The 19529-nt window shown below is 44.3% G+C and overlaps 1 protein-coding gene across 3 annotated transcripts in view; it reads left to right on the top strand.

Moving 5' to 3' along the window:
- scn4ab (sodium channel, voltage-gated, type IV, alpha, b) overlaps positions 1 to 19529 on the top strand; it is a 45694-nt gene that overhangs the window by 11224 nt on the left and 14941 nt on the right. For all 3 annotated transcript variants that reach the window (XM_034866373.1, XM_034866372.1, XM_034866371.1), the window contains exons 2-16: positions 4413 to 4596; positions 8868 to 9005; positions 10459 to 10577; positions 11314 to 11403; positions 11506 to 11634; positions 11741 to 11832; positions 12191 to 12463; positions 12914 to 12977; positions 13244 to 13385; positions 13822 to 14022; positions 14106 to 14178; positions 14519 to 14757; positions 17378 to 17449; positions 18512 to 18613; positions 18961 to 19317. In XM_034866373.1, the coding sequence (XP_034722264.1) occupies positions 4465 to 4596; positions 8868 to 9005; positions 10459 to 10577; positions 11314 to 11403; positions 11506 to 11634; positions 11741 to 11832; positions 12191 to 12463; positions 12914 to 12977; positions 13244 to 13385; positions 13822 to 14022; positions 14106 to 14178; positions 14519 to 14757; positions 17378 to 17449; positions 18512 to 18613; positions 18961 to 19317 (2223 nt within the window). In that variant the 5' untranslated portion in view covers positions 4413 to 4464. The remainder of the gene's footprint in view (positions 1 to 4412; positions 4597 to 8867; positions 9006 to 10458; positions 10578 to 11313; positions 11404 to 11505; positions 11635 to 11740; positions 11833 to 12190; positions 12464 to 12913; positions 12978 to 13243; positions 13386 to 13821; positions 14023 to 14105; positions 14179 to 14518; positions 14758 to 17377; positions 17450 to 18511; positions 18614 to 18960; positions 19318 to 19529) is intronic.

Here is a 19529-nt window from a genome sequence, read left to right as displayed (position 1 = left end):
AATATTAAAATCCCCTACAATAATAACTTTGTCCGTTTTTAGCACTAAGTTTGACAGAAACTCTGCAAATTTGGATAAGAATTCAGAGTATGGACCAGGCTTTTGCACTATTGCACTTGTGGTTTTAATTGTTATGAGGTTTTCATGCACAGCTCCTCTACTGTCTACCTTTGATTTAAATAATTTCAATGGTCGGGGGGCAGACACCATCACAATGGGGTTTTTACTAGGTAACACCTGGAATAAAGGAGCAGAGAAGTGTGTTATACTGGGACTCTGGCTCCTCGTCCCAACTATGGATTGTCAAGGATTAGGTCCGCTAATATAGTTATAGTTAGGGTTAGGGTTGGGTGTTAGGGTATGGTTAGGTTATGGTTAAGTTAGGGTTATGGTCAGGTTAGGTTAGGTTCAGGGTTAGGTTAGGATTAGGGGGTTAGGGGTTAGGTTTGGGTTGAAACCCACGGACCTGGATGGGCACTGGGAGGGGCACGGGTCAGGGTTAGGGGGTCAGGGTTAGGGTTGGGTTAGGGTTAGGATTTAGGTTCTGAGGGTTTAAATTTTTTGGCACTAGCCTGTTGATCTGAGGGAAAGAGGTAGATGGAGTTCTGAGAAGTTTGGGTTTTATAATTTACTTCAATGGATGGGCTGCTTTTCTACATCTGGCAGATGGATTGGTAGTGTAGGGGCAGTTTTGACTCCCCCAGAACTCGGGAGGGTGGGGTACGAACCCCAGGTATGGCAAGAACGCTAGACAAGGAACGGATTTTATGGAGAGAAAGGCATGCGTAATAGACCAAAACATGATAAAATGGTAAGCGAGACAGTAGCCAGTGGTCAGTAAAATCATGTCACACCTCCAACTGGCACTGGAATAAATAAATACATACTAAATGGATATAAGTAAATTAATAAAAAAGTTAAAATACATGCAAAAACAGTAGATCTAATAAGTGCTTGGAAAAGGTTTTTGGAGCTACCGCTGCTTGTGGAGCCCTCTTGGTACACTAGAGAAAGAGTGATAGGAAGCTGGTAGAGGCCGTGTTGTGGGAACCCCGGTTGCACCGCTGTTTGTGACAGCTCTTGGTTTGGTGACAGCTGCCTCATGAAACAGCCAGATGCTGCTGGAGCTCCTGCTATGCATGGCATGGGACCAGCCCCGGGTGAGATTCTGGGGTAAATTTACAGATCGTGGCACCTGCTTGACCCCGACAGCTACCACTGTTCAGACCTGGCATAATGCTCTTCGGGACTCAACACAATACAGAGACTTCCACAGGTAGCTGCCTCGTCTGCTTCTGTGGGTAGCCGCTGTGTGTGTCTGTGTGTGTCTGTGTGTTTCTTTGTGTGTAGCTGCTGTGTGTGTCTGTTTGTGTAGCTGCTGTGTGTGTCTGTGTGTGTAGCTGCTGTGTGTGTCTGTGTGTGTAGCTGCTGTGTGTGTCTGTTTGTGTAGCTGGTGTGTGTGTCTGTGTGTGTAGCTGCTGCAACCTCTGGCACAATGCCACAGTAACTGCTGACATTTAAATGTCATGCTGCTACTAAGATGCTGGAAGCTGTCACTGTTTCATTGTTTCACTGTTTCATTGTTTCACTGTTTCACTGTTTCACTGTTTCACTGTTTCACTGTTTCTCTGTTTCTCTGTTTCATCGTTTCATTGTTTCACTGTTTCTTTGTTTTATTGTTTCACTGTTTCACTGTTTCACTGTTTCACTGTTTCTCTGTTTCTCTGTTTCTCTGTTTCACTGTTTTTCTTTTTCATCGTTTCATTGTTTCACTGTTTCACTGTTTCACTGTTTCACTGTTTCTCTGTTTCGTTGTTTCTCTGTTTCGTTGTTTCATTGTTTCATTGTTTCATTGTTTCTCTGTTTCACTGTTTCTCTGTTTCATTGTTTCACTGTTTCTCTGTTTCTCTGTTTCTCTGTTTCATTGTTTCACTGTTTTAGGCTGAGCAGCTGCTGGTGAGAGCAGCTGCTGCAGTGTGGAGGATAGGACTGGGACAGGGAATCCCAGTGATGGCTTGAAATGTAGTTTGACGGGTGTCACAACATTTGATAGTTGTCAGTGTTCACCTGCAGGCCGTGCTGGGTGTCTGAAGACTCTGAGACATTTCTCGCCTAGAAACAGCTGATTTTTATTTGCAGATCGTAGTGAACGAGAAGACTCGTAAGCCTAAATGAATTCAGCTGGCTGCCGTGTCAGTGTCCTCTGTAAGAGAGCATAACTGACTCATCAAAGTCCCAAGTGACATGTTAGCATGCATTTTACTCTGGCATAACTCAGCATCCCATAGGCTAGAGGGGTAATGGGGTGTAATCTTTGCACCCCAGCAAGAAGCAAGGAGATACAGCCCCATGGTGTTGACATCTTTTCATCAAACACCCTTCCATGTTGGCTTGATGTTCTCAGTTGGTGCTCTGCCTTGGATGTGAGACAGCGTTCTCTTATTCAGCTAGGCAGTCCCTTAATATACCTGGAAACTGTCTTTCTTCCATCTTTGTTGAGCTCGTTTGCAGTGTTGCCTAAGGGCCCTTTGTGTCATTTAGCCAGGGATCCGCCTTAGGTTTAACAGATTTAATCCGATGAGGGGAATAGAATCTAGGATGTCAGTGCATGTAGAGGGGAACAGAGAGAAGGTGACCTGGGGAAGATGGAGAGATCAGACCATGCTTTACATAAAACTGTGAGCCCACAAACGCAGAGGCTAACTCTCCAGCTGAAGAGGAGGAGATGCAGCGGTGCCTAGAAGCTGAGGAGACAGGCTAAATAGGTGGAGGACACTGATCTCCACCCTGACGGGGATCTGAGATGCCAGTTTCAGTTATTTCACTGAGTGAAAGTGAAAGCCCGTAGGACATGATGAGATCAAAGGTGTGGCCCTTCCACTCACTGGTTAAGACCAAAAGAGTTCAAAAGGGTTTTAAGATCATGAGCAACTGGGTTTGAGGAACCAAAACACGTGTGTGTGTGTGTGTGTGTGTGTGCTTGTGTGTGTGTGTGTTGCTGTATTTAGCCGCTTGAAGCCTAATATTTGTGGGAACCAGCAGTTACTAAGCTGACACATGATCTGAGAGACAGACAGAAAGACAGACGGACAGACAGACAGGTACAGAAGAACAGCTTTGGCATGTAGGGGCGCTACCTGAGAGCGTGTGATCATTGTATTATAAACTCTGAAGAATGATCAACAACAGTGATCAGTTCATTCCTGACAATAACGGCCATTGACTCAATCAATGTTTTACTTCCATCAATATTTTAGTAATTAATGAAACTGATTGACGTTTATAACAACAGCCGACTGTGATCCAAACGCCTACTAAAGGAGACAAGTAGGCAAGTAGAGGAGAGAAGACAAGGAGACAAGTAGAGGTTAGTGGTTGATCAGAAGGCGCTGAGGAGGGGCTGAAAGGAAATCATGTAGGAACACATAGAGGAATGAATTACGGTGTGTGTGTGTATGTGTGTTTGTGTGTTTGTGTGTGTGTGTGTGTGTGGGTGTGTGTGTGTGTGTGTGTGTGCGTGTGTGTGTATGTGTGTCCGTGTGACAGCAACTGCAACTTTACACCAGAGGCTAACTGATAACTCCCAACAGCTGCAGCTGCCATGGCAACGTAAGGGTGGGGTGAAGCCGTAAAGACACAAGAGACAAGTGTGTGTGTGTGTGTGTGTTACTTTGAGCAGCTCTGGGTCTATTTTTATTTTGTATTCAAGAAGCGTGAGTCTCTCATCTGCCTTTTCTTTCTGAGGTTTTTGAAGAAGTCTTCTTCATACAGTAAAAAAAACGTCTGGTTTTATGTTGCGTCCCGGCGGTGTTAGCAATCTTCAGATGCCGGTGCTGTGCTGCTTTCTATTGGACATCATAGCTGTCCTCTCCCGCCTTCCCCATCAGGCGTCCCAGGCTCAGCAATTAAATGGAGCAGCTCTTATTTGGCCAACAGGACCTTCTTTGTAATGATCAGTGACTTCTTCTCTCTCTTGTCTGGTACCACAGGGATCCATTTATGGCCCCCTCCTCTTTTCCTTATTTATATTGCCTTCAGGGGCAATAATAGACAGGTACAACTTGTTGTTTCATCATTATGCAGACGGTTTGCACATAGACCTGCCTATGAAGCTAAAGGGCACACACACTGATCTCTCTATGTTGTTACGCTGTGGCAGTCCCAATACTTGCTTCACTTGAATGAGGAGAACACCAAGGGTAGTCCGTATCTTTGGTACTTCTTGGCTGGTGAACACTCATGTAGTAAGTGTGGGTGCCCTGGTTCGTCTGTTACGCCAGCCATCAGGGTTCAGTCAACCAGTGGACGGCCCTTTCTGATAGGATGATCTCATTGATGGTTTGTTGTGTGTGGACAGTAATCCTGTCTTTCAGTGTCCGGTAACTTTAACTTTCCCCTTCCTCTTGCTGCAGGAGGCGGTTGCTAGGAGACTGTGGAGTTGGGGCAGCGCTGCATAATGCCAGCATGGCGCTTGTACTACCCCCTGTTGGTTCAGAGATCTTCAGACGATTCACACCATCCTCGCTGGAGGAAATACAAAAACGACAGGAAGTGGAGGAGAAGGAGCGCCAGAGGAGGAAGGAGAAGAACATTGAGGTACAATCACAGGATTCAAAACATGCTATAACCAGCAAGAAGGAAGATGAGATGAGACATATATCCACTGTTGGGGAACACAACACTAGTATTACACACTATTACTACATGCTCACAGTACAAAGACCGTTGCTCCTACTCATAGACACTGTCAGATTAAAACCAGTTCAGAGCTGTTAGGCACGTTTAAACCAATTAAAATCGAATTTCAAAAGGGTAACACATCTCCTTAAGCAGAAATTAGTCCGCAAAGTTTTGCAGATTTTCATTCCTGATCACTGCTGAGAACTATATGAAATGTAGAGCGTGCAGATTGGCTTTGGGTCTGATAGCAACATAGTGTTTCATGTGCAGCCTGACATGCAACGCAGTCATTGATTTAAGATCGCATTGTTGTGTTTGTATGAGTCATGTGGAGTCACTGTCTGTCTGACTGTCCTTCTATCTGTCTGTCTGTCTCTCTGACTGTCTATCTGACTGTCTGTCTCTCAGACTGTGTATCTGTCTGTCTGTATCTCTGACTGTTTATCTGACTAAGTGTCTCTCTGTCTGTTTCTCAGACTGTCTATCTTAATGTCTGTCTCTCAGACTGTTTATCTGTCTGTCTATCTCAGGGATTCCCAAAGTGGGGATCGCGACCCACAGGGGGGGTCGCAAGCCAAAGAGGGGGGGTTGCAAGTTGATTTCCAGAAATTAAAATTAAAATTAAAAAACGATTAGAAATAGCATATGTTAGCCATCATTTTAACACAAGATAAAACTAGTGGCTAAGTTTAAAATAAAACTAAAGTTAATAAATAAAAAGGGAACAGCTCTTTTGATTTTCTTTGACCACTCTGACCCCTGAAGTCATTGCGACAGATTTACAACATGTTAGCGAGAGAATCAGTTGTAGCAGGTCAGTGTACAGCGCCATGCTAAACATTCCAACATATGCACGTGGGATATTTTTAGGCTTTACGCTTAGAACATTATAACATCATTTTGTCAAAATGAAACGTTGGTTAACATCGTCCAAAGACAAAGCAGAGAAGCCAGCAAAGACCCTACCGGAGGGCCCACCAGAGAGGGCAGCGGAGAGTCCAGCGGAGAAGAGCAGAGAAGCACCACCGTCAGAAAAGCCATCGACCTCTGGTACAGGTAGAGACTGGCATAAGCAGTCGGATCAGCCTTCCTCCAAGTGTCGAAAGTATCGAGAGGAATTTATCCAGTATGGATTCACATGTGTCATTTTCAACGAAGTACAACATCCCCAATGTGTAGTGTGCACCAAGGTGCTTGCACATGAAAGCCAAAAGCCTGTAAAAATGCTAAGACACTTGAAAACCAAGCACCCCTCTCTCGCTGCTAAACCAGTAGATTTTTTCCAGCGAAAGGAGCTGGAGTTGCTAGGCCAAAAGAAAGTCCAAACTAAACAAACAACAGTCCCTGTCAAAGCTCAAAAGGCATCTTATGAAGTGGCATATTTAATTGCACAGGCAAAAAAGCCACACACGATCGGGGAAACCCTTATCAAACCTGCTGCTTTGAGCTATGAGTCAGGCTATGCATGGAGATAAACTGGCCCGAGAGCTAGAATCAGTACCGCTGTCTAACGGGACTATCGCCCGACGCATCTCGGACATGGCCCAGGACATGAAGTGTCAGCTGGTTGACAGAGTGAAGAAAGTGAAATACGCTTTACAGTTAGATAAAACAACTGATGTCTCAAACTCTGCCCAGCTGCTTGTATTCGTCACATACAGTTTTGACGGAAAACTTAATGAGGACATGTTGTTTTGCACAGGCGAAGACATTTTCACCAAACTCGACGATAAACTTCAAGAAGAGGGACTGTCTTGGGACGAGTGCGTTGGTGTGTGTACAGACCGTGCTGGAGCGATGCTGGGGAGAAAGAAAGGACTTAAAGCAAGAGTCTTACAAGTGGCGCCTCACGTAAAGTTCACCCACTGCATTATACACAGAGAAGCACTTGCAAGCAAAACACTTGACCCACAACTTAAACATGTTCTTGAGACTGCAATAAAAATTGTGAACTATATAAAAGCACGTCCACTCACTATCAGGTTGTTTGCCACTCTCTGTAATGAACTGGGATCGGAGCATGAGGGCCTGCTGTTCCATACAGAGGTCAGGTGGCTTTCGAATGTACTCAGCCGCCTGTATGAGCTGTGACTATTGACTATTGACTGATGAAGTGTGACTATTTCTGATGGAGCACAGGTCCCAGCTCGCTGACCATCTCGCTGATCCTGACTGGTTAACAAGGTTAGCGTATTTGTCTTGCATATTTGAAAAACTGAATGAAAATACAAGCATCCTGTCGCTGAATGTTAAAATCCACGCATTCATGAGAAAACTCCAGCGTTGGATTGAGCGTGTTGAAGTGAGTAGCATTGATAGGTTTTCTGAGCTGGTTGAATTCATGGATGAAAACGAACTGAGTGTTGACATGGTGAAAAAGCCTATCACTACCCACCTTCAAGCCCTCCTGGAACACTTCAACAGGTATTTCCCGGAGGAAACAGCTCCAGAACAAAATGACTGGATAAGATCACCATTCACTGAAACAAGGGCAAATCATCTTACATCCGAGCTGGAGGACGCATTGGTTGAACTGTCAAGCGACCGAACCTTGAAAACAGCGTTTAATTCCAAGACGCTGGCTGAGTTTTGGATTTCAGTTGAGAGGGAATACCCACAGCTATCAAGGGCGGCTTTGTCAAAGTCAAAGTCAAAGTCTGCTTTATTGTCAATTTCTTCACATGTCAAAAACATACAAAGAAATCGAAATTGCGTTTCCCTCCATCCCACGGTGACAAGACATTTATAACAAATTTGGTCCACAGACAAACATAACATTCAAGTAAACAACATAAAAAAAGTAAAAAATAAGAAGATATATACAATGAGGAAAATAAAAGCGGCAAAATTTGTTTTAAAAATGTGCAATTATGCATACTGTCGACAGTCTATGTAATGTACAAAAAGACAGGCGGTAGCATAGTGGTGCTGGTTATGTAGAGCAGCAGAAATGTGTTCTCAAGTGTTTTCAGGACAACAAAAAGTGTGCAAGTGTAAAAGTTGAGTATTGCAAGGCAAGGCAGCCATTTTGGGTCCAAAGTCAAGGATATTCATGTAACTGAGGGTAGAGGGGGGAGAGAGTTCAGCATCCTAACAGCCTGGTGTATGAAGCTGTTTGTGAGTCTGGTGGTGCGGGAGCGCAGGCTTCTGTACCTCTTTCCAGAGGGCAGTTGATCAAACAAATTGTGAGCGGGTTGACTTGAATTACTCCCAATTGTGGTGGCCTTGCGGGTGAGGTGGGATGTGTAAATGTCTTTCAGGGAGGGGAGTGAAGCACCAATGATCCTTCCAGCTGTGTTCACTATGCGCTGCAGGGCTTTCCTGTTATAATCAGTGCAGCTTCCGCCCCACACAGCAATACAGCTAGAGAGGATGCTCTCAATGGTGCCTCGGTAGAATGTTGTCATGATGGCTGGTGGAGCACTTACTCGCCTGAGTTTCCGCAGGAAGTACAGGTGGCAGGGTGAAGAGCAGCGGGCTTAGCACGCAGCCTTGAGGGGCCCCTGTGCTCAGTGTGATGCTGCTTGAGATATTATTTCCAACCCATACTACTTGAGGCCTCTGACAGAGGAAGTCCAGTAGCCAGTTGCAGAGGTAGGTACTTAGTCCCAGTTTGTCAAGTTTACAGATGAGTTGTTGTGGTATTATGGTGTTTTATCTTTTATCTTTGGATGTGCTGATGCCGTTTGGCACTACCTACTTGTGCGAAAAGACTTTCTCAGCACTGATGTACCTTAAAAATAAATACAGATCGTGATAGAATTTGGAGGATGACCTCCGAGTAGCGGTCTCTGACATCAAACCAAGACTGGATTTGCTGTGCTCCAAACATATTGCACATCCATCTCATTAGGTGAGGTTAAGTTCAAATTAAAGTAATGAGTGAATAACTGTAGAATAATGTTATGGCTGTTGTGTTATTTTGTGTTGTCAATATGCTCGTGTTTGGATACGCCTATAGTGCGTGCGCGGTTGCGCGCAATGTTTATATACGTTTATATTGGGGGGGGTCGCAAGTCAGTTGCACCGTTACTTTGGGGGTCGTGGGCTGAAAGTTTTGGGAACCCCTGGTCTATCTGACTGTCTCCCTGGCTGTCTATCTGACTGTATATCTGACTGTCTATCTTTCTCTCTGACTGTCTGTCTTTCTGATTTTAATTGTGATTGGCTGTCTTTCTGATTGACAGATTGCAGAGGAAGATCTTCCTAAACCAGCCAGCGATCTCGAGGCTGGGAAGCCCCTGCCATTCATCTATGGAGACCCGCCCCCTGAGCTGTTTAACACCCCATTGGAGGAGCTGGATCCCTTCTACCAATCACAGAAGGTCTCTCTGTCTGTGATAAAAGATATTTCCCTCTGTGGCGACAGGAGACTGATCAGTTTAGATTAATAAATTATAAATTTTTAATCTCAGGTTCAATTCAATTCAATTCAAGTTATGGCATAGGTTATGGCTAGGTTAGGTGAGAGTTAGGTTAGGTTATAATTCAATTAAATTCAATTTTATTTATAGTATCAATTCATAACAAGAGTTATCTCAAGACACTTTACAGATAGACCACACTCCATAATTTACAAGGACCCAACAGTTCTAGTAGTCTCCTCCAGAGCAAGCAACAGTGCAACAGTGGCGAGGAAAAACTTCCTTTAAGGCAGAAACCTCGGACAGACCCAGGCTCATGGTAGGCGGTGTCTGACGACCGGTTGGGGTTAGAATGAAGAGTGGAAATAACAAAAATAGAAAGAAATAGTAGTTGGTAGCATTTCTTTGTAGTAGTTCATGGCATGGCAGGACGATGTGCAGCATTACAAGGCACAGCAGGACGTAGCAGGACGTAGCTGGGCACCGCAGAGTGTAGCAGATGATGGCATCACAGAACGTGGAGCGGGACTAAGGTTCAGTTGCAGGAGTCAGAATCCAATTAATTCAGTTTGCTTTATTGGCATGAACAAAACAAACAAACATGTTGTTACTAAAGCAGTTTACACAAAAACCCTATTCTGTACATATCACATATAAAAACATAGGTGTCTTCTCTGGTGATAACATTATTTTCATTATTATTATTATTATTATTATTATTATTATTATTATTATTATTATTATTATTATTGTTTCTTAGTGAAGGCAACGTCTCCCAGTCGAGGATGATGGGCATCTCTGGTTTTACTGCTACATTTACATGTCTTCCTGCCTCTACTGAGCCTGTCTCTCTCTCTCTGACCTGTCTCTCTCTCTCTGATCTGTCTTTCTCTTTCTCTTTGACCGGTCTATCTCTCTGACCTGCCTCTGTCTCTGACCTGTCTCTCTCTCCGACTTGTGTGTGTCTCTCTGACCTGTCTGTCTCTCTTTGACCTGTCTGTGTGTCTCTGACCTGTCTGTCTCTCTGACCTGTCTATGTCTCTCTCTGACTTGTCTGTCTCTCTCTGACCTGTCTGTGACTATCTCTGACCTGTCTGTCTCTCTGACCGGTCTGTGACTCTCACTGATCTGTCTGTCTCTTTGACCTGTCTGTGACTCTCTCTGACCTGTCTGTGACTCTCTCTGACCTGTCTGTAACTCTCTCTGACCTGTCTGTGACTCTCTCTGACCTGTCTGTAACTCTCTCTGACCTGTCTGTCTCTCTGACCTGTCTGTGACTCTCTCTGACCTGTCTGTCTCTGACCTGTTTGTCTCTCTGACCTGTCTGTGACTCTCTCTGACCTGGCTGTGACTCTCTGTGACCTGTCTGTCTCACTGACCTGTCTGTTTCTCTGACCTGTCTGTCTCTCTGCAGACATTCATCGTGATTGGTAAAGGTAACATAATCTACCGTTTTAACGCCGAGCCAGCCTGTTACCTTCTGAGTCCGTTCAGTCAGCTACGGACCATCGCTATCAAGATCCTCATCCACTCATATCCTTTATGTATATTTTTTATATTTACATACAGTACAGGTCAAAGGTTTGGTTACACCTTCTCCTTGAATGCGTTTCCTTCATGACTATTTCCATTGCAGATTATCACTGAAGGCATCATCAGAATTATTGAATTAACAGAAAAGTAGAAATAACTGAAAACATGTCATAAATTCAGTTTGGAATAAATCCCCAACAGTGTCACAAGCAAAGCCCCCCCCATCACATCTCCTCCACCATGCTTCATGGTGGAAACCAGGATGTAGAATCATCCGTCACCTTTTCTCCTTCACACAAAGACACGCGTTTGGAACCAAAGATCTCAAACCTGGAATCATCAGATCAGAGCCCAGATTTCACTGGTCTAATGTCCATTCCTTGTGTTTCTGGTCCAAACAGATCGCTTCTGCTTGTTTCCTCTCCTTAGCCGTGGTTTCCTAGCTGCTATTGGACCATGAAGGCCTGATTCAGTCTCCTCTTACCAGTTGTTCTGTCTACAATGTAAATAGCTATTAAAATAAAGAAAACATATTGAATGAGAAGGTGTAACCAAACTTTTGGCCCGTACTGTAAAAAAATTTTTTTTAATAACCCTGATAGAGATTTTGTTCCTTAAAACTCTAAATGTCCTAAATATCCTTTATCCATCACACTGTGCTCCTCTCTGATTGGCCAGTCTGCAGCTTATTGACAAATGATCAGCTGATGATACTTTTTTTCCTTAAAACCAATACTTTATTCAGTTTGTTCATTATGTTGACGATCATCACCAACTGTGCGTTTATGACTATGAGTCATCCTCCAGCGTGGAGCAAAGCCGTTGAGTGAGTCAACACACGCAATGATACACACACACACACACACAGACTGTTGCACACACACACACGCTAACAGTCTTTTTTTTGTGTTTCTCTGTTGTTGAAAAGGTACATCTTTACATTCATTTACACGTTTGAAGCAACAATCAAAGTGGTGTCGCGAGGATTCTGTGTTGGAGGCTTCACCTTCCTCAAAGACCCGTGGAACTGGCTGGACTTTATGGTCATCAGCATGGCGTAAACCTCACTCACCCAACATGTTGATCCATGTAGTAGCCGCGGTGTGTATCTTAGTTTCTGGGTCAGATGACCGTGATGATGATGATGTTTCTCTCTGTTTCAGATACCTGACCGAGTTCATCGATCTGGGAAATGTTTCTGTGCTGAGGACGTTCAGAGTCCTTCGAGCTCTGAAGACCATCACAGTCATCCCTGGTGTGTGTTTGTTTGTGTGTGTGTGTGTGTGTGTGTGTGTCTGTGTGTTTGTGTGTGTGTGTGTGTGTGTAAGCAATACAAACTGACAGACATAAAATCCTTTTCTTATTTTTCTCCCTATGGTTAGACAGTGTACAGTTTTTCCAAATGAGCATATAATACAACAGCTACATTTAGACACAGAGGCCGTTACCGTAGAGTTAGAGTTAATTAGTCCGACACCAACATGACTTGTTGTTTGGATGAAAACACTTCTGGGACATGGACATGTCACAGCCATGTGTATGAATGGTTCATGAGAACACGCTGTAATATGCCCCCCCCCCCCCCCCCCCCCCCCCCCCCCCCCCCCCCCCAGGTCTGAAGACAATTGTCGGAGCTCTGATCCAATCAGTGAAGAAGCTAGCTGATGTCATGATTCTGACCGTGTTCTGCCTCTGCGTCTTCGCTTTGATTGGCCTGCAGCTCTTCATGGGAAACCTGCGGCAAAAATGTGTCTTGATGCCGCCACAGTTGCTTAGCAACCACACGTCTGACATTGGTCTTAACACCACTTACCATGGCAATGACACCCACAGCAACAGGACAGGAAGCGATGACTTTGATTACAACGAGTTCATCAACAACCCAAGTATGAATATGTTTGTTAATTTAACTCCATTTTATTTAAAATACCAAATCGTAACAAGAGTTATCTTAAGACACTTTAGAGATAGAGTAGGTCTAGACCACTCTATAATTTACAGATAGAGCAGGTCTAGACCACTCTATAATTTACAGATAGAGCAGATCTAGACCGCTCTATAATTTACAGATAGAGCAGATCTAGACCGCTCTATAATTTACAGATAGCGCAGGTCTAGATGACTAGCCCTTAGGTTTGTAGGGACCTCTCAACAACCGTAAGGTGATGGTTGCCATTGTGTTTATTACCAAAGTCAATCTGTTGACTTCAAGCTCTGATGAAGCTGTGTCCAATTACGTTGTGATCAAGTGAAATTTGACTAATAATTCTCTGTCTGTCTGTCTGTCTGTGGGTCTGTCCTTCTGTCTGTCTGTCTGTCTGTCTGTCTGTCTGTAGAGAACTTCTACTTCCTGCCGGGTCAACTCGATGCTCTGCTATGTGGGAACAGTTCGGACGCCGGGTACGTTTAATAGCAACAACATCAAAATAACTATCATTAAACTTTGTAATATATAAAAATAGTAATGATATGATGCGATCAGGGTCTACTCTATACTATAAATAATAGTGATGCTGTGATGTGTTTAGGGTCTATTCTATACTATAAATAATAGTGATGCTGTGATGTGTTCAGGGTCTTTTCTATACTATGAATAACAGTGATGCCGTGATGCGTTCAGGGTCTACTCTATTCTATGAATAACAGTGATGCTGTGATGCGTTCAGGGTCTGTCCAGATGGATACGTCTGTCTGAAAGCAGGGAGAAACCCTAACTACGGCTACACCAGCTACGACTCATTTGGGTGGGCCTTCCTGGCTCTGTTCAGACTGATGACCCAGGACTTCTGGGAAAACCTCTTCCAGCTGGTCAGTGGGGGGGGGGGCAGGTTCATACAGCTTAGACAGGGTTAGTGGGGGGGCCGGTTCATATAGGGTTTACAGGGTTAGTTGGGGGGAGGGGTTCGTCTCGGTCTGATTATTGTTCACAGACCAAGGTGGACCGACCATTTAAAAAAAGACAAGTATCTGTCTCTCACCTTCCTGCCTCTTTGTGTCTCTGGCTGTCTGTCTACCACCTTTCTGTCTGTCTGTCTGCCTGCCTTCCTGTCTGTCTTCCACCTGTCTGTCTGCCTGTCTACCACCTGTCTGTCTGTCTACCATCTGTCTGCCTGCCTTCCTGTCTGTCTCTCTGTCTGTCTTCCACCTGTCTGTCTGCCTGTCTACCACCTGTCTGTCTGTCTACCATCTGTCTGTCTCCCTGTCTGCCCACCTGTCTGTCTGTCTACCACCTGTCTGTCTGCAGACGCTGCGAGCAGCAGGTAAAACCTACATGATCTTCTTTGTGGTCATTATCTTCCTCGGCTCGTTCTACCTCATTAACCTGATCCTGGCCGTGGTTGCCATGGCGTACGCCGAGCAGAACGAGGCCAACATGGCCGAGGCCAAACAGAAGGAGGAAGAGTACGCTCAGATCCTGGAGCTGCTGAAGAAGAGACAGGAGGAGGTTAGACCATCAGAAGATCCATCATCACCATGGTTATATCAACGGGCCAATCAGCAGCTTCTCTTCTTCTTCTTCTGTTCCAGCAGGCGGCCTGCAGGGCGGAGGATTCATCTGGAGACGCAGTCCAACATGAGCAAGAACATACTGCCATGGAAGGTAAACCATCAATTCAATTCAGTTTTATTATAGTATCAATTCACAACAAGACTTATCTCGAGACACTATACAGATAGAGCAGGTCTAGACCACACTCCAGAATTTACAATGACACAGCAGTTCTATTAGTTTCCTCCAGAGCAAGCAACAGTGCGACAGTGGCGAGGAAAAACTCCCTTTTAGGAAGAAAACTCGGACAGAGCCAGGCTCTTGGTAGGCGGCGTCTGATGACCAGTTAGGGTTAATCACATGTCACATGACAGCCCCAGCTTCTCCTAGCCAATCAGAAACACTCTGCTGGGATTGGGTGCCACCTTGACGACCCTGCTGTGTGTTCCAGAGTTCGCTGATGACCAGAGGCCGTGCCCTCCGTGTTGGTACGCCTTTGCTGACATCTTCCTCAAGTGGAACTGCTGCAGCTGTTGGCGGTGGCTCAAATCGTGGCTCTACACCATCGTCATGGACCCGTTTGTGGACCTTGGCATCACCATCTGCATCGTCCTCAACACCGTCTTTATGGCCATGGAGCACTATCCAATGACCGAGGACTTCCAGGAGCTTCTCAGCATTGGAAATCTGGTCAGTGATGAGGAAATGGTTCTATTTGCCCAGTGGGGTCACCTGTTTGTTAGGGTTAGACACTAACCCAGGGCAGGGGTAGGGTGGTATTACTAGATGTTGTTTACAGGACATGGAAAAAAAAGAAAGGAGTTAAATATTTTATGTATATATATAATACTACAATATAATACTCCTTCACACACTGCCCTAATAGTCCGATTGACGTTTGACTTTTGGATTTGGGGGGTTTAAACAGTTTGGAAGCTCATTTTTCAGAGTTATAAAGATCTAGAGAAAGAGATCTAAAGAGACAGAAATCTAAAGAAAAATCTAGTGAAAATGGGAACAACGTGACTGAATAAATAATAAAGACGGATGGTATTGGAACGACAATAAATCGTTGGCTGTGGGTGTTGACGAATGAAATAAAACACTACCTACAAACTACTGAATTAATCATTTTGAAAGACAATAAATCAAAAGAAGTGAATTAATCTGAGATGATGGCTGAAGGAGAATGCCACAGACACTGACATGCTAAAGAAAAGGGAGCAACAATAACCTGTTCAGACTATCGTTCCCGGCACCGGGAAGTTTGAGACAATGTTTTCTTCAGTCATATATTGCAACCCCTAAATCTTTATAAACACGCTCATGCAGCACATCATTTGAAAGCTTAAAGTGCCATGATTCCATTGAGCCCACACCCATAGCAGAAGGTGACACAGCGGTTATAATCACGTTATGAAGTAAAGAAACCCAGAAAGATTCAAGTCTAAATCGAGTGTGTTTTCCTACCTGTCTCCTCGTGTCTTTAGCCACAGCGGTAAACAAACTGCAAAAACTTTGTTTACCTACATCACTCCAAGGTGTTAGAATATCCAAGCTTTGTAATCCATAATTGGCTGGTCCCCTCACAATCTTGTAGTTTCTGGCCAAGTTTCAACGTAGAGAACCCAAGATAGTACATCATTTTTGTGTTTTGATCGCATGTATTGTCTGATCACATCGAGCTGCCAATAAGCTCAGCCCCTTAGCAGAAAGCCTGAAGCATAAGCTTTTGAGTGATGTAGGTTGGTAGCTCCAGGGCTCTAGCTGTTTCAAAGCAAAAAATAAGGCCTTCTTATGGCATTTCACCATTTCATCAAATAATAATTACTTATTCCTATAAATTTATGTATGTAGTTAATTCATGTGTGTGTGTGATGTAGATGTGTTTGAGAAATTTTATATTTTGCACTTTTATGGCTTTTTTAGAAATAAGAAAAACGCACAGACATATTTGTAGAAATAAATTCATATAAAATCCATTTTATAAGTAATTTTTTTCTGGATTTTTTCTTTTCTAAGTTGAGACATGTTGCTAGGGTACCATTTTAGTATATATCCCATGTAATATGCTTACAGTAGTGCTTTTTAATAATTTTACAGATGATTTACTTGGACAGAAATAGAGATTCTCTATTCTAACCTCTGTAGCTCTGTGTCAGTAAGGCCTAGTGTCACACTGCCACTAGAAACAACAAATTGAGAGTGTTAACTTCCCAATGACCTCAGGGTCATCCCAGAGAGCCAAAGGATGTGGGAACTACATCACTTTATGGGGGTAAAAATGTAGGCAAGAAAAGCATGGATTTCCAAGTGTTTGTCAAGAGGTTAAATCCCTCAAACTTAACCAGAGGAACACAGTGATGGACAACTGTGTTGGTAAAGGCACACAGGTCTTAAATACTCATAATACTTGAATACATAGTGAGCCACAGACAGAGACTCTGGTAACAACACAACACAGCTGCCCTTCTATTGACTCCAATCCATCAGTGGACTCTGGAGTCTAGATGTCAACCCTGCAGTATGTCACCAGTGGGACAGGACTTCCATCTGGTGGTGAGATAGGCCCACCTTCAGGATCAACTCCCTGCAGCATGTCCCTAGAGGGACAGGACTTCCATCTGGTGGTGAGACAGGCAAACCTTCAGGATCAACTCCCTGCAGAATGTCCCTAGTGGGACAGGACTGCCATCTGGTGGGAAGACAGGCACACCTTCAGGATCAACCCCCTGGAGCATGTCTCTAGTGTGACAGGACTGCCATCTGGTGGTGAGACAGGCACACCTTCAGGATTAACTCCCTGCAGCATGTCCCTAGTGGGACAGGACTGCCATCTGGTGGTGAGACAGGCACACCTTCAGGATCAACCACACAGACAGAGACCTCTGGTAACAACACAACTCAGCTATATCATACATAACTTCCCTTCTATTGACATCCATCCATCAGTGGACTCCATAGTCCAGATGTCAACCCTGCAACATGTCCCCAGTAGGATAGGACTGCCATCTGGTGGTGAGACAGGCACACCTTCAGATCAACCACACAGGAAAAGTACTCTTACTTTTTAAAACAATTACTCAACTCAATTGAATTCAACATTCAATTCTACTTGAGTAGACATTGAACAATGTCGTTATTGTCTACTCAACATCTGCAATCAATAGATGTTGATATTCTGTATTATTTGTTCAGATGAAATCACTAAGTGTTTGAGTAAAATGAATCTACTAAAAGTGACTCATAGAAAGTAAAAGAGGTGAAATAAGTCAAAGATGTGACTAAAGGTAACTCTGCCCCCCCTCAGGTGTTTACAGTGATCTTCACAGCTGAGATGGTCTTCAAACTTCTGGCCATGGACCCGTATTACTACTTCCAGGTCAGACTCATCACGTAGCAGCAGCTTTCTGCATCTGAGTGTATAACCGAAATCAAACTTTTGAATATTAATGATATTTAATAAGAATCAGGAGGCTAATCCTAATGTTAACTCTCTAGTGTCAGTCACCATGATAATCAGGAGGCTAATGCTAATGCTAACTCTCTAATGTCAGTCACCATAAAAATCAGAAAGCTAATGCTAATGCTAACTCTCTAGTGTCAGTCACCATAACAATCAGGAGGCTAATGCTAATGCTAACTCTCTAGTGTCAGTCACCAAACCTTTCAAGGTCCTGTTACTATGTTTTTGAACCGTAGCATTTGCACTTTGTTTAGCTAACCTTAGCCACTTGTATCGCTGTTGATGCGTCCTTAATGAGTTAGTAAGTTAATACATTTTTTAGTGACTAAGTTAGTAAGTTAGTAAGTTGGAATGTGAGTAAGTTGGAGCTGCCATGTTATTGAGTGAGAACACCCGTTACGTGATAGACTTTCAGAGATTAACGTGTCTGCCCTGTTTGATCATGTATGACGTCATGCAGCTATGACAATGTAGCAGCTATGGCGTGATGTAGCAGCTATCACGATGTAGCAGATATGACGCTGTTGATGCGTCCTTAATGAGTTAGTAAGTTAATACATTTTTTAGTGACTAAGTTAGTTAGTTAGTAAGTTGGAATGTGAGTAAGTTGGAGCTGCCATGTTATTGAGTGAGAACACCCGTCACGTGATAGACTGTCAGAGATTTACGTGTCTGCCCTGTTTGATCATGTATGACGTCATGCAGCTATGACAATGTAGCAGCTATGGCGTGATCTAGCAGCTATCACGATGTAGCAGATATGACGTCATGCAGCTATGACGTCATGGTGGCGCCAATATTGAGGAAAACTAAAAAATATCAGTTGAGTTCTTAGAAGCCTTTTCACTCAGAGGTGGAAGCACACAGACGGGAAGGACGTTAACTTAGACTGAAGTCTGTCATCACTGATGTTTCTACTTCCTCTCAGTGTTCCCATGGTAACGCATGTCTGTGGATGTTCTGTTACCATGATTGCAGGTGGGCTGGAACGTCTTCGACAGCATCATTGTCACCATGAGTCTAGTGGAGCTCGGACTGGCGAACGTCGAGGGGCTGTCGGTGCTGCGCTCCTTCAGACTGGTCTGTCTGTCTGTCTGTCTGTTTGTCTGTCTGTCTGCCTGTCTGTTTGTTTGTCTGTCTGATCATATTAATTTAAAAAAATTCTATAAATACATTTTAAAAAGAGCTTTGTTGGCATGACAAGACATTGCTTATCTCTCTCTCTCTCTCTAACCGTACCTGTCTCCGTATCTGTCTCTGTACCTGTCTCCATACCTGCCTCCCTACCTATCTTTCTACCTGTCTAACCTACCTGTCTCTCTTCCTGTCTCCCTACCTGTCTTCCTACCTGTCTCTCTTCCTGTGTTCCTACCTGTGTTCCCACCTGTCTCCCTACTTGTCTCCCTACCTGTCGGTCTGTCTCTCAGATGCGAGTGTTTAAGCTGGCCAAGTCCTGGCCGACCCTGAACATGCTGATCAGGATCATTGGGCGGTCTGTGGGGGCTCTGGGGAACCTGACCCTGGTGCTTGCCATCATCGTCTTCATCTTCGCCGTGGTCGGCATGCAGCTGTTTGGAAAGAACTACAAAGACTGCGTGTGCCGAATCTCACTTGACTGCACTCTCCCCCGCTGGCACATGTTCGACTTCTTCCACGCCTTCCTCATAATTTTCCGAGTGCTGTGTGGGGAGTGGATTGAGACCATGTGGGACTGCATGGAGGTATCGGGCCAGACCATGTGTCTGATCGTCTTCATGATGGTCATGGTGATTGGGAACATGGTGGTGAGTCCCCCCAGGAGCAAAGATACTAACCCTCCCCCCCAGGAACATGGATACTAACCCGACCCCAGGAAAATGGTGGTGAGTCCTCCCAGGAACATAGATACTAACCCGACCCTCCCCGGGACATGGTGTTAAGTCCCCGCAGGAACATAGATACTAACCCCCCAGGAACATGGTGGTGAGTCCCCCCAGGAACATAAATACTAATCCGG

Source organism: Etheostoma cragini, unplaced genomic scaffold (assembly GCF_013103735.1).
Source record: "Etheostoma cragini isolate CJK2018 unplaced genomic scaffold, CSU_Ecrag_1.0 ScbMSFa_528, whole genome shotgun sequence".
Taxonomy (NCBI): Eukaryota; Metazoa; Chordata; class Actinopteri; order Perciformes; family Percidae; genus Etheostoma; species Etheostoma cragini.
Note: the sequence above shows the minus strand (reverse complement) of the source record. Positions and strands in the feature narration are given on the sequence as shown.